Here is a 23528-nt window from a genome sequence, read left to right as displayed (position 1 = left end):
GCATTTGATTTTTATTTAGAAGAATAAAACCTCATTAATTCAGGCTCTATTAATATGAACTTGGTGATAATTTGACAATTAATATTTACCTGTCAAATCACTTCTTCATAAATAGGAGAAAGTTTGATTATATACCTGTGATTATAAAGATAAGTGAAACATTTTAAAAGATTTCAAGAAAACTCACATTGCTTTAGAAACACCTATTTATATACGTAATTGTAATCATTCACTCTGCAAATGGTTTTGTAATTTGTTCATTCAACTTTGTTCAAAAATTCTAATACTGCTGGTCTAGTTCCAAGGCCAAAAAGAAACGTGAGTAGTAAAGACAGCAAATATTTATTGAGATCTAAAATATGTTTTTTATACAATGTGATATGAAGAATCAAAAACATTAGAACAACTTCAAAAATCACATAATTTGAGTTGACTGAAATGCATTATAGAAACGGTCCCACACCTCTGTGTAAAGTCAGAAGTCTTCAATTTCACATATAACTAATTCATTTGAAAAGTATTGAAAAGAAAATATGATTTACTTATTAGGAAAAGGTATATTTAACTTCATTTGGAGCATATCATCCAGATCTCCTTCCACTCCTGGGTGATCACTAAATATAGTTTAAATGTTGAGAATTGAGATGCAAAAAAAAAAGGAAATTTCAGACCAAGTCTGGTTTTCCCACAAAGGCATTTTTATGATATTCTATCATATTAACCTTCAGAACATTTTGTAAACAATCTTTGCAAAACAATTTAATGACTTGACAATGACGACTTACTTATTTATATATTCATGTGTACATGTTTGATTCAAATAAAGCGACCCGTTGAGTTTTGTTAAGTGAATTAACAAGACAATTAAAATGTGTTTAAGGTGGCGTGGTTCTGGTAACCACTGAGGAATTTTAACTTAATTAAGACACCTCATAAGGTGTAACAGCTGTATTGTCTTATCTGACACAGTGGAAACACTTCTCTTTCCTTCCAGTCCTATCACTTTTTATAGATGACTTTTCCTTTAACTATCACATATTCAATTAATTCGTGATGGCATCCAAACTGGTAAATCAAATGCTCCCATCTAAAAAAATAAAAAATAAAAAAAATTTAAAAATTAAAAAACAAACATTTTTTTAGAGCATAATAGTCAAAATCATTATAATGTCAATAAATTCTAATTTAAAATGTATTTTCTAAAAACTGATTTATACTAGATCATTGGTATTTGGGTCTTTCAAACAAAAGGTGAATAACTAACTGATCAACTGTAAATTAAATGTCACCTAATAATACTATTTAAGTACTTGATCTGAAAATGTCTGCCTGACTATGTGAGGCACAAATGGTAACATGAGCATTATTTCCAGTGGGGAAAGTGGATCGTGACCATGGGGAATAGTTACACAGCTGCTCTTCTCTGAGGGCTGTGACAGACTCTCAAGAGTCAAGGACCCATAGAATTAATAACTCTTAGATTAGAATGGAACACAAATTATCACACTGGAAGCCCAGTTGGCAACAGACTATGAGTAAAAATAAGAAAACAGGAACAGAAGGAGGACTTCAAGAGTCCACTTGTTTTAGAAGCCCCAGAAAGAACGCATCATGACCAAGGTGACAATCAGAACTGGGGAAACAAGCAGGTTAAAAGCCAAAAAGAAACACAAAAACACATGCCAGAGAGCATGAGCCGTCCAAAGTCCCAGTAAACACAGGAGGAATCTGGAAACTTATGACAGATGTAAGACAGAGAGACCTGAAAACACGGTCTATCTGAAGTTCAGGAGCAGGAGGCGGACTTTCTGTCTAGAAAGGGCTGAAGCCAGAGAGGGCTGGGTAGTGTCTCGATCTAAACTAGTAACTAGTGGAACTGGATTTAAACCTCATCTTCACACAACAGTGGGCAGAGAATAAAATAGCTCCGCCGGGAGCACACCCACCTGGATGCATTGACGATAATGAAATCCCCCTGTTTGCCAACTTCCAAGGATCCATGTGTGTGGGACTTTCCCAGCGCATAAGCTGCATTGATGGTGGCCGCCGCCAGGGCCTCAGGCATGGACATCCTCAGGTTCACACAGGCCAGGTGCATGACCATCGGCTGAGGCGGGAGAGAAGAGCATAGCAGGAAAGCAATGGAATGGCACTGGTTACACAGGACATTCCTCAACCCAGCACGACAAGTAGACAGCTAACTGCATAGATAGTCTCTGGAGGTAGCTCAGCTGGAGAGGTTGTGCATAGCCGGCCCAGAGCCCCGACTTAAGTCTTAACACTCCCCAATACATGTATAAGTGGAGCTTACTAAATTGCTACAAAAATATCTGGATTTATACATGAAGTTTCCTACACTTTGGAAAACTCTCCTGTGCTATAGAGACTGTGTATTTCTTATTATTTACAACATTTCAAGACCCTCACTGTGTAAGATGAAGCCTACCGCCACCCTAACTTACTGAAGCCTCTGACTTCCTGCTATGCTCCAGAGAAGGAAAGTGAGCTACTATAAAACGAAAAATCATCCAGGCTAAATCAGAAAATGATAATACAAATAGTAGCTTCTCTCTTTCAGCCTGGAGACACCCAGGTGAGGGAGAACAACCCGGCTATCCCACTGGCTACACCTTTTTCCTTGTTTCTTGAAGAGGATCTAAAAACACTGTCTTGTGAAACAAATAAGGAGATGTATGATTGGCAGATACTCTGCTCAGAAAAACATGGAGAACAATTACCATTGCAAAGCAGTGCGCATTGGGGTTGAAATCACTGCCCAGGGCAACTATTACCCCTTCCTCTAACATCTTCCTGGCCCGGGGCTGCTTCAGTCTAAAGAGAGGAAGAAAAGAGGTCGGTCTTTAGGATTGGATCATTTCAGAACAGATGTTTAGAAAGGAAGACAGCTCAAGACACCCCTTGATGGTTTAGAAGGAAAAACAGAAAGCTGAGTTAGACTTAGCTGGAATCCCAGAATTCTTGATTTATCACTGCTTTTGAAATTACTTGACTACTCCTTGCTTAATCTGTGATTATTTACCTTCATGATTTATATATATTTAGAGTTTTTTGCTGAAGAAGGAAAATATAACTTATAAATGATTTCCAACTCTAATAAATTGTTGTGACTCTCAAACCAAATAACTAACGAGCTTACTCTTCCCCTCCTTTTTCTTCTTTCTTTTTTTCCTCTTCTCCTTCCCCTCCTGGAGTCAAACGTTTTTCATAGTTCTTCTAAAATCTTGAAGGCTCAACAATGTAACACGTAACATGTTTGAGCTTCTTGGTGATAGTCATCTCCCTGGCATCCTTGGTGAAACATTCTTTGTGCTTTAGGATATAACTCAGGTCAGTGCCATGCATGGGCTGGGTGGAGGACAGCCAGATGCCAGCCCCTCCTGGCACATGGGCAGGGAGACGAGAAGAGCCAACTCTTAACCACCACCCCGTAAGCGACCATCTAATGCAGAGAAACCCAGGATGTGATGATACCTAGTAGGTAAAATACAACTTAATTCATGGAGTGTTTAGTGTTTCACTGACTTTGCAGGCCTAAAGCCAGCAGTCTAATAATCTACTAAGAGGATAACAATACCCAGTGTAGTATACAAGGGTCTCCTTCTGAAGGTGGTAGCCATTGTTAATTCCCTATTTTCTTGTTTTGAAATCCTGTATCATTTGTTTGGTTTGGTTGGGTTTTATTCAGTTTTTTTCTGGTTTGATTTTATTATATCTGATGGCTTGGACAGCTATTTCAAAGATAACTAGATATATTATGGTAGCCATTTTGGATTTACTATTATCTTGTTTTGAAATCCTGTAATGCATTCATTACTTTGTTTTTATTGGTTCTATTCTGTTCTGTTCTATTTGATTTTACTATGTCCGAAGGTATGAGCAGCCATTTTGAAGACAAGAGGCATTATGGGAACCATTGTTGATTTCCTATTGTCTTGTTTTGAAATCCTGTGCCACTCACACTGTCGTATTTTGAATGGCTTTATTGTTTTACTTTCCTTGTTTTATTCTCTTTAAAATAAAATTTTAGTGAGACACTGTCTCAAAAAGACTGAAAAATAAAAATAAATAAATAAATAAATAAGTAAAAATTTTTAAAAAGGCTATAACTCAAGTCGTTCCAAAGATAAACAAGGCCACATACCAGTTAAGTTGACGGTGACTGGTTGATTCCATACTAACTACTAATCAGGCAAAGAACACAACATAAACTGAACTCAACTTCAGTTTTTGCAGAGGCACCTGGAGGTTTTAAGGGGAAGTGAGGAAGTAGGAAAGGGAAATAAATCAGGGGCTCAAGCAGGCAGGGAAGAGGACATTTACAGTGCGATAGGCGGGAGTTAGGCAGAGAGCTTGGGCTTGACCTGGAGGCTCATCTGGAGGAGGGACGAATTTATTTCTCCAGGGCAGGAGGCAGGGGTATAAACTGGAGTAAGGAACCCTGCAGCTGGGAACAAGAGTGGAAGTTTTCTCCTTCAGTGTCTGCCTTTCAAAGTGGCAGCTGTTGGGTCCTTGAGAATATAGTTCTGGGCTGGAGATTTAATCTCAAAGGAGAAGAGAAAGGATGTATAATTGCTCCAAGAGGGTCTCAGGCCTATCTGCCCTCAACAGTTTGGGGCTTCTCACAGGAGCGGGGCTTTCTAGGGAGCAGGGCCATCTCAAGGATGTAGTTTGGGCCAGTAAAATTTTAAACAATAAAAAAAAATGTGTGTGTATGCAATCAGCCCAATATTCCTTTCTATTCCCTTCAAAACATTACTGAAAGTCTGGCCTTCTTGACGTTAGCACAATTCTTGTTCTAGGCTGGATAATTCTTTGTTGGGGCTGGGTGGTGCTCTTATGTTCTGAGGGATGTTTAACTGCCTCCTTGGTCTCTACCCACTAGATGTCAGTAGGGCCCTAATCCTGAGAACCGGAAATGTCCCCTATCAAGTACCCTTTTATGGATGAAAAACTCTGTTCAAGACCACAATGGCAGAATCACACCCTTTTCAAGACCACACACCCTAAAGCTCACAGCAAGCACCTAGACCCCAGAGAAAACAACCTACTACTTAAATGTTGGCCACCTGGGCAGCTGCCATGGAAGTGATTTGATAGAAAGGCTGAAAAGACCTCAGAGCTCCTACTCAGCAGAATTAAGGCAAGAGCACTTCTAAAAGATAGACACAGAGTGTTCCATTCACAGAAGGCCTACAGCAAAATCTCTGGGAAGAGTTTCACGAAATACACCTTGGATATTTCCTCAGTCCTCCCGCCCCCAGGATGTGTAGAAATCTGGCCCTCAATCATGGTAAACAGCTCACTTTAATTTTAGTAAACAGCTCACTTTAATTCTGAGTACTGTTAAATAGCCCTAAGATCTTATGCATTCTTCAAAAAAACAGTTTAAAACTTGCTTCACAATTTCCTAGTTATAAAAGTAATGTTGATTTTTTAAACTGGAAAATACCAAAATCTAGGAGAAAATAAAAAGAAAGCATGATATTTCTGGATAATTCCATCACTCCAGTTAAGTGTAAACCCTGTCCTATAGGAGCATCTGTCTGGAGTTGGCATCTGTAAGAGCCTGCATCTCAGGGACTCATTACGGTCGTGCAGCAATGTTTAGGCCTCTGGTGGCTGTGTCCTCCCAGCTTGCGCGGGCAACCTTTGGTTCAGGGGTGAGAAGCTCGCCTACCTCAGCATGTAGGCCGTGGTGGGCAGCAGCACAGCCGAGCACCCTGCCTTGGCCATCGCAGTGATGCCTGTGTCGCTCACCTCCTCCAGGTGGCTGACCGCCCGGGCTCCCAGCTCCGCACCAAGCTAAACAGGACAGAGAGGGGAGGTTAGAAAGCACCAGGGAACTGCTCTTCCTACAAAAAGGAAAGGCACTCTATTATTAAGATTTCTTGTCAGCTACCTCCTGTAAGCATAAATCTTCAAAACCAGAAAAGCCCTTTATCCATTTTTCCAAATACCCATTTGAAAGGAAGGTAGTTTGTTTTTCACTTCTTTTAAAACTATTTTTTTTTTTTTTTTTTTTTTTTTGAGACAGGGTCTCCCTATGCAGTTCAGGCTGGCCTTGGGCTCACTTTGTAGCCCAGGCTGGTCTTGAACTTGCAGCAATCTTCCTGCCTCAGCATTCCATGTGCTGGGATTTAAAACTAATCTCAAACATGAGTACTTTTGGACATTTTATGACACAGAAAACATTATGAATCTTACAGCTCAACGTGGAACTTTGAGTAACACTAGTGATAAAATCCATCCTACCATCATAAAAACACAATCAAGCCAGCTATTTTGGAATGCTTATCAGATAAGAAAATAAACTGTAAAGCAATCAGGGAAGAATAACAGACCAAAAATGTGGGGTCCTGTGAATGATTTGAGACTGTCACCTAAATCTTGATTTTCTTCCCGATGAAAAGTTGGGTGTATACCAAAAGGAAGTGACGCTACACGGAAGCACTGATTTAAAATGAACCACTTTTCAACTTAGTTTAATCACATGTTTTTCCCTAAAGAACAAGTTTTCACACACACGCACAAAGGGCCCCACGCTAAAAGTTGACATGTGAAGCATTCCAAGGACGGGAGGATGGACTGGCATGTGGGGTCCCACTGTGGCCCAGAGAGGCTGCAATGCTCCAGCCAAGGCAGAGGAGACTGGATCCTTCATTGACAGCTTGCTTAGGCCTGCACTTGAGATTGGGGTTCTGGAGAGTCTGATGGTCATGGGACAGACAATGCTCTGTGGGGAATCCTTTTCTGACCTTGGAATCACTTTTCCAAACTTAATTTATTATGAGTATTGACTTCTATTGATTTAATCTACCAGTCACTGTCTGGGACCAAAGGTATCTCTTTGACAACCCAGTTTGCATTCATTCAACATTCAACATAAAAAAGGCCACGTGGACCCCCAGGCCCTGCGCTGATCTCCAGGGTAGGAGATATGCAAGGAACCGGTACAATGATCCGCGTGTTTGCAATCCAGCAGAGGTCACAGAGGTGGGGTGAACCCTGTGGGACAAGCACAGGGAGAGCCCATAACTTACTCTTGGGGCGCTGGAGGAATCCTGAAGAAGTGGAAGCTAAGATAAGGCCCCGGGTCAATCCCGAGCCCCACAAAACACGAGGGAAGCCAGTGTGTGCTCAGATTAGAGAAACAGCAGCTCCTGGTGTCTGGTTCAGGGTAGAGGCTGGAGAAGCGGAAGCGGGTGAGAGGGAAGGAGGCAGGTGCGGAGGTAAGGGCTGATGCTGGTAAGCCGTGGACAGAGTCTGAGCTCTGTCCCAAAGCAATGCTAAGCCTTTAAGTGTTTTTAAGCACTGAAGGGAAAGGATACGCTGACGCACTGACGGACTAGGTTAGAGGAAGGAGTCAGAAGTGGGGGCAAGGCAGGTGACAAGGAGAACAGTTACTGCAAGAACCCAGGTGAGAGTTGATGGCGGTCTGGGGAGAGAGACATGGACCCAGCAGCCCTGAGGAGAGAGCTGGGAGCACCCGGTGATTGACTGAAATGCGGCAGGTGAGAAGCCGAGGGGTCAACATGATGATCAGGTTTGGACTGAAGCAACAGAGAGGTGACAATATTCCCCGGGGCAGGGAACACAGGCCAAGGGTTGGGCATGAGGTTAGGACACCAAGTTGGACACGTGTGGTTGACATGCACGGGAGTGCCTGTGTGTGGTCCACAGGCCATTGTGTATAAAGCTCTGGGTTCAGGGTCCTCACTCACAATGCACAGACTTGGTCTATTCACCGCTGAGTTCACATTACTACCTGGGACAGTCCTTGGAATACTACCGGAAACAGCGGATGCGTGAACAATTACTGAAAGGATGAATAAACGAATCTGAGCAGGAATACAGGTCTGAAAATCTCACCCGACCATGAACAGTGTGTGCCACCAGCATTGCCTGAAGGGGGCGATAAGGCCACCCTGATCGAGTTCGGAGTTTCCCACACTCATTCAGCTCCATCTTCCCACTGTTCAAACAAGGTTCCCTCGGTTCTGTCTTCTGAGGGGACTGCTCCTAACTGTGGCCAAGCGAGTTAAGTTTTCCACAGCACGACTGTGCAAGCGGTGTTGACAGAGGAAGAGCCACAGGCCAAGCGCACCTCGGCAGCCTTCATGGGGTGCAGCTCGTCGCCGTGGAAGTTAATCTGCAGCCCCATCTCCTTTCCGCCCTGGAGAATCCTCCTGGTGCAATCCAGATCAAAGACACCCTCCTCGCAGAACACATCGATGTTGTCAATGTGCATCTCCCCCCTTCTGCCAAGCTCCTCCAGCGTGGGGAGGTGGTTGTTGATGATGTCATCGGCAGCTTCCAGGGCGGTCTTTCCTCTGATAGAAAATATATATACTTTTTTTTTTTTAAGGAAAAAGGGCCATTAAGCTTTTGAAGAACCCAAGAAACAGCGTAGGTATGTGGTTTTAAGCCTCACCAACAAATAGAAAGAATCAAAGCTAAAAATGAGAACTCTTAACAGTTGGGTCATGCATACACAGCCGAAGCACAGACATGATTTCTGCATACAGCAACCTATGCATGGAGTCACAGATGGCTCAGCCACGCTAGCACATCTGTGTTACCTTCAGGAGGTCAGCAGGGGCACCTGACTGCTAAGCTAGCTCCCTATATTAAGTCTCCCTAGCAAGGATGCTTAGGAGACATCCTGAGTGCTTTCCTGCTAACACAGCCACTATCCCCTCACCTGGGGCCCAGAAATCCTTCTTCCTGTTCCTTCCTCTACAAGGCTGTTTGTCTAAGACTTTCTGTCTCAGCACCAGAGGACAGCAGAGGGGACAGCAGGAGGACCTGAAATACTGTCTAAAATTTTGGAGTCATTATACCTTAGAAAGGGCTGTGCCTTAAAAGTCAGATGGACACAGATCTGTATTTCTTGTTGGTTACACAATTTTGGGCACGTTATTTAGCCATGGAAGTACCACAGTCTTAGTGAGTGGGGATCAGGAAGTGATGTTCAATGGTGGACAGAGAAGACTGTAAAACTGAGCCCTCTGGTGCTCAACAGAACCATTTCATTCAGCAAAGAGAAGTCAACTATGAGGAGACAGGTAATGCTAGGACCTAAACTCAGGATCTCCCTGTGCTGGGCAAGTTATTTCTACTGCTCAGGACAATCATACAGAAAGGGTATTATTTGGTTCTATATTACAAAAAATTCATGTCCAAAAAAGTTTAAGTCTCAACCTCAAAACCACTCAGCTAAGTCATCTTCAAACCCAGGTTTTATCTCTACAAAGTGTAGGTCTTTTCCACAATGCCACACTGCCTTTCCTACCAAAGAAGAAAAAGAAAAAATTCCACAGACTGTAAGACATTTTATATTCTGCCTGAAAAAAATCTGTAGATAGGCTGTTTCAAAGGTCTCAATGCCATTTTAAGCTTTAACAATTTCAGAAATACAAATGCTAAAATTGAACAGCAAACACTGCTGGAAATATTAAACATGTATATTTTTTATATAATTAGTTTTGTGAATTTTGAATAGTTAATGTTAATTTTTCAGTCCTTCTGACTCAACATGGTAAGTGAACATTAACATTACAAATGTGGTTTTGTGTAACAGGGCTATTATAGATATAAATGTACTATATTCTTGAACATCATTATAAAGGTAGATATTATATGTTCTCACTAAAAAAATGATAAGTGAAGCATACATTAATAGGCACAGTTCGGGCTTTTCACATCTTCCAAACTGGCAGTGTATGATAAACTATACACAATTTTTTGTTTTTGTTTCTCCTTTTGGCACCAGGAATTGAACTCAGGACCTTGTGCTTGCTAGGCAGGCACTTACGCTGCTGAGCTAGTCCCCTATACACAGTTTTTGTCAAAGAAGTAAATTATATTTTAAAGTGCCTATGGCAAATTCAAAAGAAAATTAAATGAATAAATTTTAATAAGGTTTGAAAGTCTCCAGCATTTAGATATGTAAGTCATCAAAGCAGAATGAGCACTGAGGCCTTGCAGACTTGCCAGATATTTCTTAGATCTTTTAGTTCTGAAACCATGAGTCTCCCTGTCTAGAAATTCCAGGAACAAAAGGAGCTCAGCAGGTAAGGTACAGGCACAAAAGAGACAGGCCCTTTCCTCTCTCACACTGTTCCTCTGCTTTGCTTCCTGACTGCCACGAATAAGGATGTTTGCTCCCCTGTACCCTGCTGCCAAGATGGAGCAGCTGAGCATGGACTGAATCCTCCCAAACTTTGAGCCAAACTAAACCCGACCCAGACACTTGACTAATTCAAAGAGAAAGGTTTAAAAACATTACAATAAAAAAAAATGCTTGTTATTTAGTAAAAGATAAAGAAAACAAAACCCTTCCATCACTTAGAAGGTTTGATCTCTCTGTGTTACTGAAGTACTTTTTTATGGTAATTAAAAATCACAGGGAATTATTCAAATCAGTCATTTTAAAGGACCCCCATTTTTTTTCCAAAGAAACTTGAAACATCTCTTCTTTCACCAACAAAAGATCAACAAAAAGTGATGTCACTAACAAAGTTCCTTCCAGACACCACGTGTGTGGACCTCTGGCCGTGTGTATCAGAGCATCTTTCCAAAGGCAGCTTCCTCCTGCTCTCCTTGTAAGAAGAGCTAACGAGCTGCTGGGGCTCCAGCTCCTCAGCCCCCCTCTCCCGTTACCTGGGCACTGAGTGCGCCCCGCAGTAAGTGGCCGAGATGCCCACTGGCAGCTCCCGCCTTGCACGCTCGATCACGCGCAGCATCTTGAGCTCTTCCTTCAGGCTGAGGCCGTAGCCGCTCTTACACTCCACCAGCGTGGTGCCGGCCCTCAGCATGCACTGCAGCCGCTGCTGCAAGGAGCAGAACAGCTCCTCCTCGGAGGCCTGCCGGGTGCGCTCCACCGTGAAGTTGATGCCCCCTCCGGCCTGGTGGATGTCCATGTACGAGGCTCCTGCCAACTGGACACACAGCGCGCACAGGGCGTGTTACAGGCAGGGATCAAGACCCCGCCCTCGGGGGTGAGATCTAAAAATGACTGAGTGCAGCTGGCAGCTGTGGTTCCCGCCTGTGGTCCCAGCGCCCTGGGAGGTTTAGGCGGGTAGACCCCAAGTCTGAGTCCAGTCTGTGTGCAATTTAGCGGGCTTAGTGAGACCCCGGCCCAAAAATAAAAAAAAGAGTTGGGGCTGTAGCTCAGTGTGAAGGCGCTGGGTTCAGACCCATGACCTAGACACTGGGCTGTGGGGTCCTCAGCAGGAGATTCAGGAAGACACTGGAGAGGCAGAAATGGAGGGGTCGTGGGTGGGCAGTTGGGGTGTCAGGAGAGCAGCAATTGAAAGCCAGAACAGGAATATTTCAGTGTTTTAATAACGCAGTCCCTCCCGTTTCCTGGAGGCCCATCTCCACTCCAAGTGAACCAGCCAAGCTTGGCCTTCCCTGAACCCCTCACATGTTTGAGCAAGCAAGGGGCTTTCTCAGGGAACCCCACTGCAATTCAGATCCTCACTACAGAGTCCCAAGACAGTTTCCATGTCTCAGAATTTAGGCACCAGGTTTTGGAGCTGGTCCTTTGTCACCCAGGCAAACAGAGGCTCATCTTGGGGTCCCATGGGCTCCGGTCACTCTGGACAGCAGGTGGAGCCTGGGTCTCCAGGCCAGAGGTGTCACCTGCTGCCTCCCTTCCCGGGACTTGTGTCCATCAATGTAACAGCGGCACCAGACCATAAATCTGAGGTTACTTTTGGCTCTGAAACTCTTGCTTATTAATAACAGCAGTCTTTAAAACAGCTCTAATTTGTTGAGGAACATACATACTAGCTTTAAAAAAAAAGAAGGAATTTTCCTTTTTTTTTGTTACTAGGATGCACATATTTTATTTTAAAGCATGTGAGGCCAGGTGTGCAGGGGGGTCTACTGAAAATGTTCACTAGCCCTATGCCTCTTCTGAAGCTCTGGGGCAATTACAAGTTTTCTTTTCATTTGTGCTTTTATTCTCTGGCAAAGACTGCTAGCCTCCAAGCTCTCTAGGAAAAAGGACTCCACCATTGCGCTTGATCTGGATCTGCCATTGTTCGTCACGGTTACCTTCATCGCAAACTCGTGGACTCGTTCTCCAGCCCACACAGGATGGGTGTGTGCGTCCACCAGACCTGAAATCAATGAATCACGTCACTGTGAAGTTCCAGATCATGAGTAGTAAGCAGGCGGCCTGCGCTGCGCTGATCTTGAGAAAGCGTGGTGGCTGTGCGACTTGGCATAGGGAGGACTGCGAGATTTTGGTCTGTGAGGGTCCCTCTGCATGGGTGATCTAGAAGGTTCCAGGGGAGGAGAGTAACTCAACAGAATGACAGTGTGCCTCAGAGCTACGCAGGTCCTTTGATCAGTAAACCCACAACCACCAAACAAGTTTTCAAACCAAGTTGTTAAAACCATTGAGCAAAACTAAGGACTACACCAGCTAGGAATCATACGACAACCACTACTTTCAAGAAAAAGAGGAATCTATCCTCAAGAAAGAAGTTATTTTAATTAAACGGAAACTACGAATCAATCATCAGAAACTTTTGTTCATTCAGATACAGTTCAATAAAGTGTGCCTTCAAGCCAGGCATGATGGCACACACCTGTAATCCCAGCATTCAGGAGGCTGAGGCAGGCAGATCGTTGCAAGTTTGAGGCCAGCCTGGACTACAGAGTGAACCCAAGGTCAGCCTGAACTGTATAACAAGACCCTGTCTCAAAAATACAAAAAATAAATAAAGTGCGCCTTCACAAGCATTTAGAATATTTTAAATCGCTCATTAATGGTTCTGACTGAATAAATCAAAAGTCCCCATTCAGATTTTTATCATAGTCTCTTTCTTACAATATTTTATCCAGACTCTGTTTCTTCATTTGTTTTCTGGTTTTTGTCCTCCAAAACCAGAATGTAGACTTGACAGGTATAAACATTTTTAAAATATAAAAATTGCATATAAATTATATTAAAATGTATGTATAATTTTATATAAAGTCCTATGTTTGTATAGAATTCAAAAGTTGTGAGATTTATTTCAGATAATTACCTGAAGTTATTCTAGATAAATAATGTAAGAGAGGATGGTTGAAAAACTGCTTTTATCTTCAATTACTTGTGATGTAGTGAAGTCTCTAAGTGGTCTCTGTGCAAATTTAGAGCATTTCTGGGATTAGATAGAGAAGCTCCTCTTTATGCCTCCCCTATGCAATGGATTAAGAAATTCACTTCTCTATTCCAAACGCTCTGTAGCCTGACCACAATTCAGTCGGTTTCTTTTCACCACGAGTGGGAAAAAATGCAGGGAATGAATGGATTCAACAATCAACTTTCCTTTTACCTTCTGGGCACACTTGGGCAAGACATTTCACCTCTAGTTTTCAGTTTTCTATTTCATAACTTGTCGGCAATGATACCGACCTTACAGGGTAGCTATTAGGGTTCAACATGAAATCATGTTTGTAAGCCAGCCAGACATTCCACAGTAGAAACCCAACACCTGGCAGTACTGTAGACCCTCTCTGGGATAACTGTTCTTTACACAGGTGACCGTTAAAACCACTTTCAAAGCTTTCTGAAACAGAGGTATGTACCTGGTAGGATACATTTTCCAGAGCAGTCGATTCTTTCTTCAAAAGTTTCTCCAGAAAATTGTTTTTGGATAGCATCAGCAGAGCCAATCGCTTTTATAAACCCATCACTGAAGAAAAATCAAGAAACAGTTACTAAATTTGGGGCAAATCTTGTGAGAATTCTGATTAATGATTTTAAATATGTTTTCAGATGCCTTGGTGTGATCAACGTTGATCCCGTTCTCCTCCTGAAGCTGGGTCCTTGACAAAGTGAATCCAGCTAAACTGAAGACAAAAAGTCAAACCACATACAGCAGAAATCACTAGTGGTGTGCTAAGATCAATGGTTCCATTTCCTAATGTTCTAGATCTAAGTCTCAGCTGGACACTTAACCTCCCAGAATAAAGACGTTTCCCAGCATCTCATCAGCCAGGTATGGCCATGATGAAGTTCTAGCGAACACGGGTATTTTTATTCCTTATTCTCCCTGGCCAGGATGTGAGCCCCTTAACTAGAGGAGAAGCAGCCATCTTGGATCCTGGAGTGACTGTGTGAAAGTCAGCTATGTACAACAGAGCCAGGAGGAGCCTGGATCCTAACAACTCCATGGAGAGCAGCATTCAACTAGCCCTGCATCTGCCTCTGAGCTTTTACACAAGAAATAGACTTCTACCTTATTTCAACCATTGTTCGTTAGGGTCTTTCACTCACTGCAAATCAGTGTTTCCAAAATGGAGATTTGGGGCTATATTCCTGAGAGGAAGGGAGTGTCGTGAGAAGCAGCTGAGGGTGAAGGATTCCGTGGTTTGGGGAACCCAACAGAAGAGCAGAGGCACAGAAACTGGATAAAAAGGGAGACATCAGGAAAGAGAAGAAATGTTAATGGTTGTGGGGATTAGGTGAATGATAAATTTAGGGATAGAAGAAGAAATTAAATTTTGAAATTTAGTTCTCACTAACAGCATTCATCAGGCCCAGTTCAATAATCCGCCCATAATGCGATGCATCTGGTGTTGAAAAGGACCAGTGGGTCAGAGACTGACCCCTGAATAGGAAAACCCAAGGGGAAGGCTCTCTCTCTCAGGGCCATTTTTCTCCTTTTTTATCAGAACCACGTCCCTTTTGGCATTAAGCAGTATTAACCAGGAGCCACGAGGCAAATGGTCTGAGAATACGTTTGTAAAGAGTTCATGACTGACACTGTTTTAGGAAGGGTTTGTTTGTGCTTTAACTGCAATCTGGGTGTGAGGATTTGAAGGGCATTAATCATGTGATTATCTCCCTTCTAAGAACAAATTGATCTCTCATTCATTAGTGGATTCTTACATAATCATGTCTGAACAAAGCCTTAGGCCAACGACAGTTACTGAAGGAAACTAGAAATAATCCTCCCCAAATTATTTCACGAACCACTTAAAATTACAGAGATATGTATTTGTGCAATGGTGGATTTTTCACTATTTGTTAATAAGCAGGAAAAAACAGGGCACAACACAATCTACATTTGGTTCTTTTTAAAATGTCTGTCTACCCAATTCTATTTGCTTAGGAAAACATCAGAAGGAAGCGGCCTCCGCCATTGCCAGCATGTCATGGAGTTTGAGTGATTCATTCTTTGCGGCTGTCGTTCATGTGTATTTTCTCTTTTCTATAATAAACATAAATTACAGGGAGACTTTTTAAAGGAGGACAAACAGGGATGTACTATTGTTGTTTGACTTTGTTATGAGAAGAAAAATTCTAAAGAACCTTCTAGAAGCAGTAAAGGCAATCAGCACTGATTGCCTTTACTGCTTCTAGAAGGTTCTTTAGAATTCTTCAACCTCACTGAACAGCAGTGAGGATCATTTAGGGAGAACAACACTTCTGACAGCGGCTCTCAAGGTGACCTGAGAAAGCTGAGAATTCACACACGGACCACTGCGGTCACTAACATCTAAAAACTGCTGCTCTTTTTTTATAGATGGATGAATCTGACACCCCGCCATTGGTTAGGTGGTCCTTAGCCTTCTGCCAAGCCCCACCGGCGCACTTAACTACTGTGTCCTAACCGTCTCTTCCTGCATCCTGTCTCGCAGAGATTCAGCTCTTTCAGGGCAGGACCCAGTCGTAGTCCTATTTCCGTCCCCAAACCCAAGCACAGTCCATGACTGATGCATGAATGAAAGGGTCCTGCCTTTTTTTGAGGTTCACTTTCGACCTGACTCTTTCACTGATCTCAGAGAGACAAAACAGCTTTCGCGTCAACATCTTCCATCTAGCCTGTCTCCTCTGAAGTGCTAAAACACAGTCCCTGTGAATACATCTGTATTTTCATTCCTATTTTGTCCATTTCTCATCTTGGCCTTAGCCTTTGGAATGGGCACTTTAAAGGAGGGAGGATTGCCAGGCATGGTGGTGCATGCCTGTAATCCAGGCACTGGGGAGGCTGAGGCAGGAGGATCACTATGAGTTCATGGGTTCGAGGCCAGCCTGAACTGCATAAGGAGACCCTGTCCTAAAAAACTAAAAAAGGGAAGGAGGCACCAGTTTGTGCTTCTCTTCTACCATTTAGTGACAGACTCAGAAGCTTCCCCAAGATTACTTACAACTTCCACACACAGATATGAAGGTAATATAAGAATAAGTTACCTTCAAAGCCCAAGTGACTGAACACAGTGGTGGAATTCAGACCCCATGGCAGATAACCACCGAGATTTTTCAGAAGGGAAAGTTTTTGAAATCCTCAAGGCATTTTCTTTTCCAGGAGTCATTTTCTGGAGCCTATGAGAAATTAACTAGCACTTGATCGGGCTGAGGTTCATGCTAATCAGAGCACATTTTCAGAGCCTAGTTCCATTTCTGGAACTTTCTTCCAGCCCTCAGCATCATCGCTGTGCACACACCCCTTTCCTCTCAGCTTTTCTCTTCCTTGTCTACCGAAACAGGAGCAGGATCCAGCTGCCTTTGAACACACAGGTTCTCCGTAAGAAAAATGACGTAACTGCCTACTCCTGCCACCCCTAAAACACTGTTTCCTTGGAAAGGTCATATAATAAAGGCAGAAAACACATTCAAAGCAACTCGAATCACTGGATAACTATCTCAATTTCATTCTTTACCACGTGTACAAAATGATGATAGTGAAATAAAAAACAACCCCATCCCAAATTCAACTAACTGTTTGTGAGCAGCAATGTTCTGAATATTTCATAAATATACTGTGAAATAGTAAAAGGAACAAAATCTATGAACCGTGTGGCAGAGGCAACCAAGCAAACATCACTTCCGATCACAAGCAAACTCCTGCCTTTTTTTCTCCCTCTTTTCAGTTGTTTTCATGCGAATCTAAAAATGGAACACAAGTCATGGAATCCAAGCTGCATGCCTGTAGGATTACTGATTTCTGTGGATCACATTCTCTAACGTAGATATTTTCTCAACTTGCTAAGCAAGTGTGCTATTCTGACCGATTTTAATACATTTTTGACAACGGCAGAAAACAGTGTCATTCCTATATTAACTAAAAACAAACAAACCCAGAGTCCCTAAAAGCTGGGCTTTTACACAATGTCAAGCAGCTGGAGATAAGCGAGTCTGTTTGTGACCTTTGATGCCATTGCGGTGCCCTGTGGCTCTGGGGTACAAATTCACACCCAGTGCCCATTCCTACCCCAGGCTGCTATCCCAGTTTTTGGCTGTTGTTTTTTCCACGCCTGACATGACGCTGAAAAGCTAACAGATAATACCGGAAAATAACACCTCCTTCACCGAGGCCAAATCCTGACTTTCACCTCCCCAAGCTACCATCTAACTGTTTTCCAGTTCTCAGACCTCAGCCTGTGTATCACAGTACACAAGAGGAGTTTGTTAAAAATTCAGTTCTCTGAACCCCTTCCCCGGAGTGGTTGAGTAAAAGATCTTCAGTCAGGAAATGGAATCAGATATTGATTTTAAAAAGAGAAACAGCCTCCAGGCACGGTGGCACACGCCTGTAATCCCAGCCCTCTGGAGGCTGAGGAAGGAAGAGTCCCATGAGTTGAAGGCCAGCCTACGCTACATGGTGAGTTCAAGGCCAGCCTAAACTACACAGTGAGACCCTGACTCAAGGTGGGGTGGGGATGAGAGAGGCGAGGGGAGGGGAGGGGAGGGGAGGGGAGGAGAGGGAGAGGAGGGGAGGGGAGGGGAGATAAAAAAGAGAAATAGCCACCCCCATCACATTTTAGGAAACACTGGAGGAGACCCCAGTCCCTTCTAATGATTAGACAATGGCAGTTAACCAGGGGAAATTGCATCCAGAAGCGTCTAAATGGGATACTCAGCCTAAAACACCCAGATCAGTGCCCCCCAATCAGTCCAGGAACCGGTGCGCAAAGGCAGGCTCGCCGCTGTGCGCGCAGGCTGCTGGAAGCGTTCAGCCGGGTCCCCGCGAGCACGAGCTGCAGACCGGCCCTTCGGCGCCCCACTTACGCGCCCACCACGAGGCTGGCGTCCTGGAGCACCGCGAGCTCGCGCGCCGCGTCCCCGGCCAGGAAGCGCTCTCCGCGCGCGCTCACCAGCACCGCCTGCCGCGCGTTCTCCAGCAGGAGGCGGTGGCCGCTCGCCATGGCGCCGGTGCAGTCTCTAGGGTGTTCGGTCCCCGTGCTCCGCGAGCCTGGAAGGCGGGCGCTCGTGGCCTCCGCCCTGTGACCCCGCGGGTGTGTCCTTTGTACCTGTACCGGGGGAGAAAGGCAAAGGGCGCGCGATCACCCGGAGAGGTGATCGGAGCAGAAGGTCGCCGAGGCCAGGGCGCCCGAGGGATCGGCTGGGGTGGGGTTGGGGGGACCGCTGCACAGGTGACCCGCGGAGCCGGGGTGGGGACAGAGCGGGAAAATGTGTCATTTATAGACAACGGAGAACTACTCGGCCGGAAAGAAGGATAGACTTGAGTCATTTGTAGGGAAATAAATGCACCTTGAGACCGCAGTGTTAAGTAACTCAGACGCACAGGCTTAAATACTGCGTGGTCTTTCTTTTTGAAAACCAAAGTATAAATAAGAGGAAAAGAAAAAGACAGTAGGAAACAGAGACAGAGCTTCCTAGGGCAGGAAGGGACGGAGGGCTGTAGGAAGGGGAGGAGAAATAAAGGCGTAACTGCGCCCTCTCCCCACGAGCAGTGTAACTCTACTAAGGGTACACCCTACGAGTGTAACCCGGTCTAACAAAAATAAGAGCACTGTAAACCTGGGGGAGAAAGGAGCTCTGCCCCGGGGTGCTGCTGGGGCCCCCAGAGCGGGTTAGCAGGGTTGGGTGGGCACCGTGCCCTGGGCAGACCCGGGATGAGGACCCCGCCCTGGGGCAGGGGGAGGGGCGGCGCTGGGGTCCGCGCGCCCCGAACCGGGTGCGGGTCCCGCGCACACTTCCGTTGGCCTGATCGATCATCCGCTGTAGGATGCGCTCCCATCCCGTCGCCAGGATGAAGGGGACGAGGGCCGGGGCCGGATAGAGCACACAAGGCACCGTCGGAGCCAGCGCACGCTTCCTCCCCAGAGCCTGCGTAAGGACAGGTTGGACCTGGGCCCCCGGGATCCGAACTCGCGGAGGTGAAGCGGGCGGGACCCGCAGGGGAGCCGGAGGCGCGGGTGGGCGGGCGGGACAGAGGGGGCTCCTCCTCCCCTGCCCCGCAGACCCCCTGAGAGGCTGGGTTTTGGAGTCATTCATTCGCCTCGCCTGGTGTTTTTTAAAATCAGAAGAAGCTCAGTGTTGTGGTTCAACCTACAAAGCCAGCGGCAGCGCTCAGCTCTGCCATAAAAAAGAAGCCGCAAAGTGAAATACAGTAAATGACACCCAGGAGCCTGAACAGCTCAGGGTCTGTCTTCTGTGAAAATCCAAATTATAAATAAAAAGCAAAATAAAGCCCGATGCTAGCAGAAAGTGGGGGCACATCTTCCTCACATGGGGAGGGGGACTAAGGAGGGAGGGAAAGATGATTTTAAAAAGGAATTAAGATGTGTTAGCCGTGTACGAACCCCACACGAGGAACTGTGTGCTGCAAACGGAACTGGAAAAAAAAAAAGAAACGGATAAGGACAGAAAAGTGGACATTAGCAAAACGCAAAATAGAAAAGGTAGTTAATTTCGGTGTCATTTTAAAATTAGGAACAGATAGCAAACACGCCTTTAGAGGAACGCGTTTAAAGAATATTCTTTGGCATCGTGCTGCACCCTATAAAGCTGAGCTAAGGAGAAGGGGAGAAAACAGGAAAGAGTTAAATGCAAAGACACCAAGCAGAAAAAAATAACCAAAGGATTACTCGGGGCTCAGCTGCACAATCACAGACGTGTGTGTGTGTGTGTGTGTGTGTGTGTGTGTGTGTGTGTGAGTTCTTGAAAGGATATGTATGTCTATATGTGCATATATATCAAAAGTAGAGCCAGGGATTTAGCTCAGTGGCATAAGCGTCTGCCTGGCAAGTGCCAGGCCCTGAGTTCGGTTGCTGGTACCAAAAAAAAAAAAAAAAAAAAAAAAAAAAGAAAAGAAAAGAAAAAATAAAAGTTGAAATGGTGAGCAATAGAAACAAAATCACAACTTTATAGAGAAATATTAAGGTTTTCTAAAATTTCTGTTAAAGACTTATATTTTGCAATTATAGGCACATCTGCAGATTTATGCAAGTACTGTGTAAGTAAAGGATGGGTTAAAAATTACGGATAGATGGAAGGCTTCAGAATTCAATTCGCTTTTCATGTTCCTGCTTATGAGCTGTCGATCTCATGTAATTCACTTAGCATTTCTCTGAGCCGGTTTCCTTACCCTTATCACAGACATAATTGTTTCTACTTTACAGTTTGTTTGGCCCCTAAAGTAAGTCACTTAGCCCAGTGCCTGTTCTAAATGAGGACAGTCATAGGCAGTAGTAGTAGTTTATTTTAACCTTATGTTTTTCTGCTTAAGATTAAGGGTTGTATTTGAGCCAGCTGTACTAGTCTCTCTCCTGACTGACGTCAGAGTATATACCGTGTACTGTACTTCCAGATTACAGGTGCTTGGCAAGTCTAAAGCAATGATTTTCTTTTTACTCTATGGTCATTTATGTTTGTGAGTGTTTTTGATCCATGGTCCTACTCTCTGACATGCATTTGCAAAAAAGAGGATTGCAGAAACAGGAAGGATCAGACATATTTCTCTCCTCATTGGTTGCTTTTGATAGTAACTGAAAGTTTAGGGCAATACACTTTCCCTTAGCGATAACCAGCATCTTGGCTAGGCACAGTTGGTGCACACCTATATTCTTAACACTCTGGGAGGCTGAGGCAGAAAGATCACAAGTTTAAGCCCAGCCTGGGTAGGTTAATGACTTAGCAACAACTGTTTTAAAATTGAAAAATAAATGAATAAGGTGGGGGGCTGGGTTCAATTCCTAGTACTGGGACAAGGGGGAAAAAAAGTATCTCTTAATACATCTTAGGTTACAAAGGAATCTTTATATCACATGACTGTCGTTTGCAAACTCTCTCTGTTCTTCCTGTTGATCTCCAAGTTCGTGTTTTCAGTTTGCAAAAGGGGGAGTCAACAGGGAAGTCCACCTGAAACTTGACCCCAGCAGGGTTGTAGAGGTCAAGAGGAAAGGATTCTCACCTTGTGCTTTGCCGCTGAACTAATGAGAGGCGGCCTTTGAGCCCGCAAAGGACCTAGCAGCTCCTGACTTTCAGGTAAACAAAAAACTGCTGGCTCTGGAATCTGTGCACCTCACAGGGACACAGCTCCCTGTCTCTCCTCCCAGCACTGTCCAAGGGGTGCGAGGAACAGGTGGAGAAGGAGGAAAAGGCTTTGGGTCAGAGGGAACCTGATCAGGTCCTTACATGGATGCAGAGATGGTTCCTGTGCCACACCGAGCGAATCTAGAAATCTGTCTCTCGGGGTTGTAGAAAGGGTATGAAAACCAAACACAAACTCCTTCTAAGCATATGTGGTAGACAGTGTCGTTGGTCATTTTTTGTTTGTTTCTTTGGTTTGCTTGAGACAGGCTCTCACTATGTAGTTCAGTCTGGCCTTGAACTCATGGGGATCTCTGTTCCTCAGCCTCCTGAGTGCAGGATTACAGCTGTGTGCCACCATGCTTGGCTGCTGTTGGTGATTTGATTTGGTGTCACTCTTGAGCTTTAGGATTATATGTTATAAAACTTCAGTTTTAGCTGGGAGTGGTGGTACAGCCTGTAATCCCAGCATTCTGGAGGGCTGAGGCTGGAGGCTCTGTGAGAACAATGGATTTTAGTCTTGTCTTTTTGGAGGATCTGCCTCCCATACTTTAGAACAGTACCTGACACACAGTAGGTACTCAATAAATATTTTTGAACAGTAACTGAGCTTGCTTACTCATCTGTAAATGCAGACCAAATTCAAAATCAGGCTTCTTCAACTCCAAAGTCTGTGTTCTTAATTACTTACTCTTACGCTTCTGGAACATTTAGGTCTTAAACATGGCTCTTTGAAATTATTGAGGAATAAACTTTAAACAGCCAACCTAAAATACAATGCAACATTTCTTTGCTCCTGTCATGGTGCACTTTTCTTTTTAAACCCCTGAGTGCTTTTCCCCTCCAAATGCATGTATTTTTAAACTCTTCTCGTAAAAGTTATACAAGCTCTTTGAGGAATCTAAGTGATATTCCCAAAATATAGAAATCAGATTAAGAATTAATGTAGCAAGGGAGGTACTTGCCTGAGGCAAAAAAAATTTTTTTTTGATGGAGAAGCAAAAAACTCAGGAATCAAAATAACCAATAATTTTAATTCAGTATTTCCAGAAAATGAAAAGTGATGCAATAAGTCCAGGATGAACAAAATGTGAACATTTTAAATAAAGATAAGATCTATGGTAGTGCATGTCTGCAATCTGCTTAGAAGCCTGAGGCAGAAGGACTACAGGTTTAAAACCAGCTTGGGGGTAAACATCAACTAGTGATTTCTTACTGTTTATTCTTTCTTTGAAAGTATGTATTTTTCCTACCCATTTTCTGTTTGGTTTAGTCTTTAAATAAAATTTTTAAAAAGAGCAAAGGGAGGGAAAGGTGGAAACTACTGTCAACTTCTTACTTTGTTGTCTTTTTTTTTTTTTTTTTTTTTGGTCTTTTTCCTTTTTATCGGTACCAGGGATCGAACTCACGACCGCCTGCTTGCAAGGCAGGCGCTTATGCTGCTGAGCTAAATCTCCAGCCCCTTATTGTCTTATCTTGAGCTCTTGCATTGTTTACATAATTTTATTAGGTTTGGCTTTGTTCTGTCTTTTGTTAGATTTTATGTTTTCAGATGGTAAGAGCAGCTATTTTGAATATAATGGGAAATATTATGGTAATCATGGTTTCCTATTATATTGTTTTGAAGTCTTATAATGCCTTCATTCATTGGTCTGATTTTATCTTGTTTTGTTTGATTTTATTATGTGAGATGGTATGAACGCTACTTTGAAGAAAACAAGACATTATAGTAGCTATTGCTGATTTACTATCATCTTGTTTTGAAGTCCCACCGTGCTTTTGTTCTTCTGTTTTGATTGGTTCTATCCTGTTGTGTTTTATTTGATTTTATTATGTGTGATGTTATAAAGGCAAATTTTTTGAGGAAAATGAGGTCTTATAACAACCTTGTTCATTTCCTGTTATTTGGTTTTGAGTCCTGTAATGCTTTCATTCTTTTGAATGTTTTTTACTATATTGTTATGTTTGATATGATTGTGTGTAAAGGTATGCTCAACTATTTCAAAGGAAAGAGACATTATGTTAGCTACTGTTGATGTCCAGTTGTTTCGTTGTGAAGTGCTGTGTTGTTTGCATTTTCCTGTTCTGATTTGCTTTGTTTCATTCTGTTTTCTTTTGTTCTCTTTAATAAAAAAAAAAAAAAAAAACCCAGCTTGAGCTACCCAGTGAGACCGTGTCCTAAAAAGGAAAGGTGGGAGGAGATGAGAGGAAGGAAAGAAGGAAG

At 43.6% G+C, this 23528-nt stretch overlaps 2 protein-coding genes across 2 annotated transcripts in view; one reads left to right on the top strand and one right to left on the bottom strand.

The window, feature by feature from the left end:
• Positions 1–323: 323 nt before the first annotated feature.
• Amdhd1 (amidohydrolase domain containing 1) lies at positions 324–18174 on the bottom strand. Its single transcript, XM_003476223.4, has 9 exons — positions 18038–18174; positions 13609–13715; positions 12085–12149; positions 10684–10961; positions 8126–8351; positions 5699–5823; positions 2739–2832; positions 1947–2107; positions 324–1087 (listed from the first exon to the last, which is right to left on the bottom strand). The coding sequence occupies exons 1-9, from the start codon at positions 18172–18174 to the stop codon at positions 1000–1002; spliced, it is 1281 nt and encodes a 426-aa protein (XP_003476271.1). The 3' UTR covers positions 324–999.
• The window catches only part of Ccdc38 (coiled-coil domain containing 38), a 41485-nt gene continuing 36110 nt past the window's right edge, over positions 18154–23528 (top strand). The window contains exons 1-2 of the mRNA XM_063255335.1: positions 18154–18264; positions 18998–19103. The gene's annotated coding sequence lies outside the window, so the exon portion shown is untranslated. The remainder of the gene's footprint in view (positions 18265–18997; positions 19104–23528) is intronic.

The sequence above is a fragment of the Cavia porcellus genome, unplaced genomic scaffold, assembly GCF_034190915.1.
Source record: "Cavia porcellus strain 051 isolate PalLab524CR breed Dunkin Hartley unplaced genomic scaffold, mCavPor4.1 scaffold_8, whole genome shotgun sequence".
Taxonomy (NCBI): Eukaryota; Metazoa; Chordata; class Mammalia; order Rodentia; family Caviidae; genus Cavia; species Cavia porcellus.
The sequence above is the reverse complement of the archived record's forward strand: the minus strand, read 5'-3'. Positions and strand labels throughout refer to the sequence as shown.

What these genes read in the sequence shown, in the direction of transcription:
- Amdhd1 (XM_003476223.4), bottom strand. Translation starts at nt 18,174, where the DNA reads ATGGCGAGCGGCCACCGCCTCCTGCTGGAGAACGCGCGGCAGGCGGTG. An exon ending in GGGGCGCACTCAGTGCCCAG is followed by an intron (nt 8,352 to 10,683) that starts GTAACGGGAGAG and finishes ATTTTCTATCAG; the next exon opens with AGGAAAGACCGCCCTGGAAG. An exon ending in ATGCGCACTGCTTTGCAATG is followed by an intron (nt 2,108 to 2,738) that starts GTAATTGTTCTC and finishes CTCCCGCCTCAG; the next exon opens with CCGATGGTCATGCACCTGGC.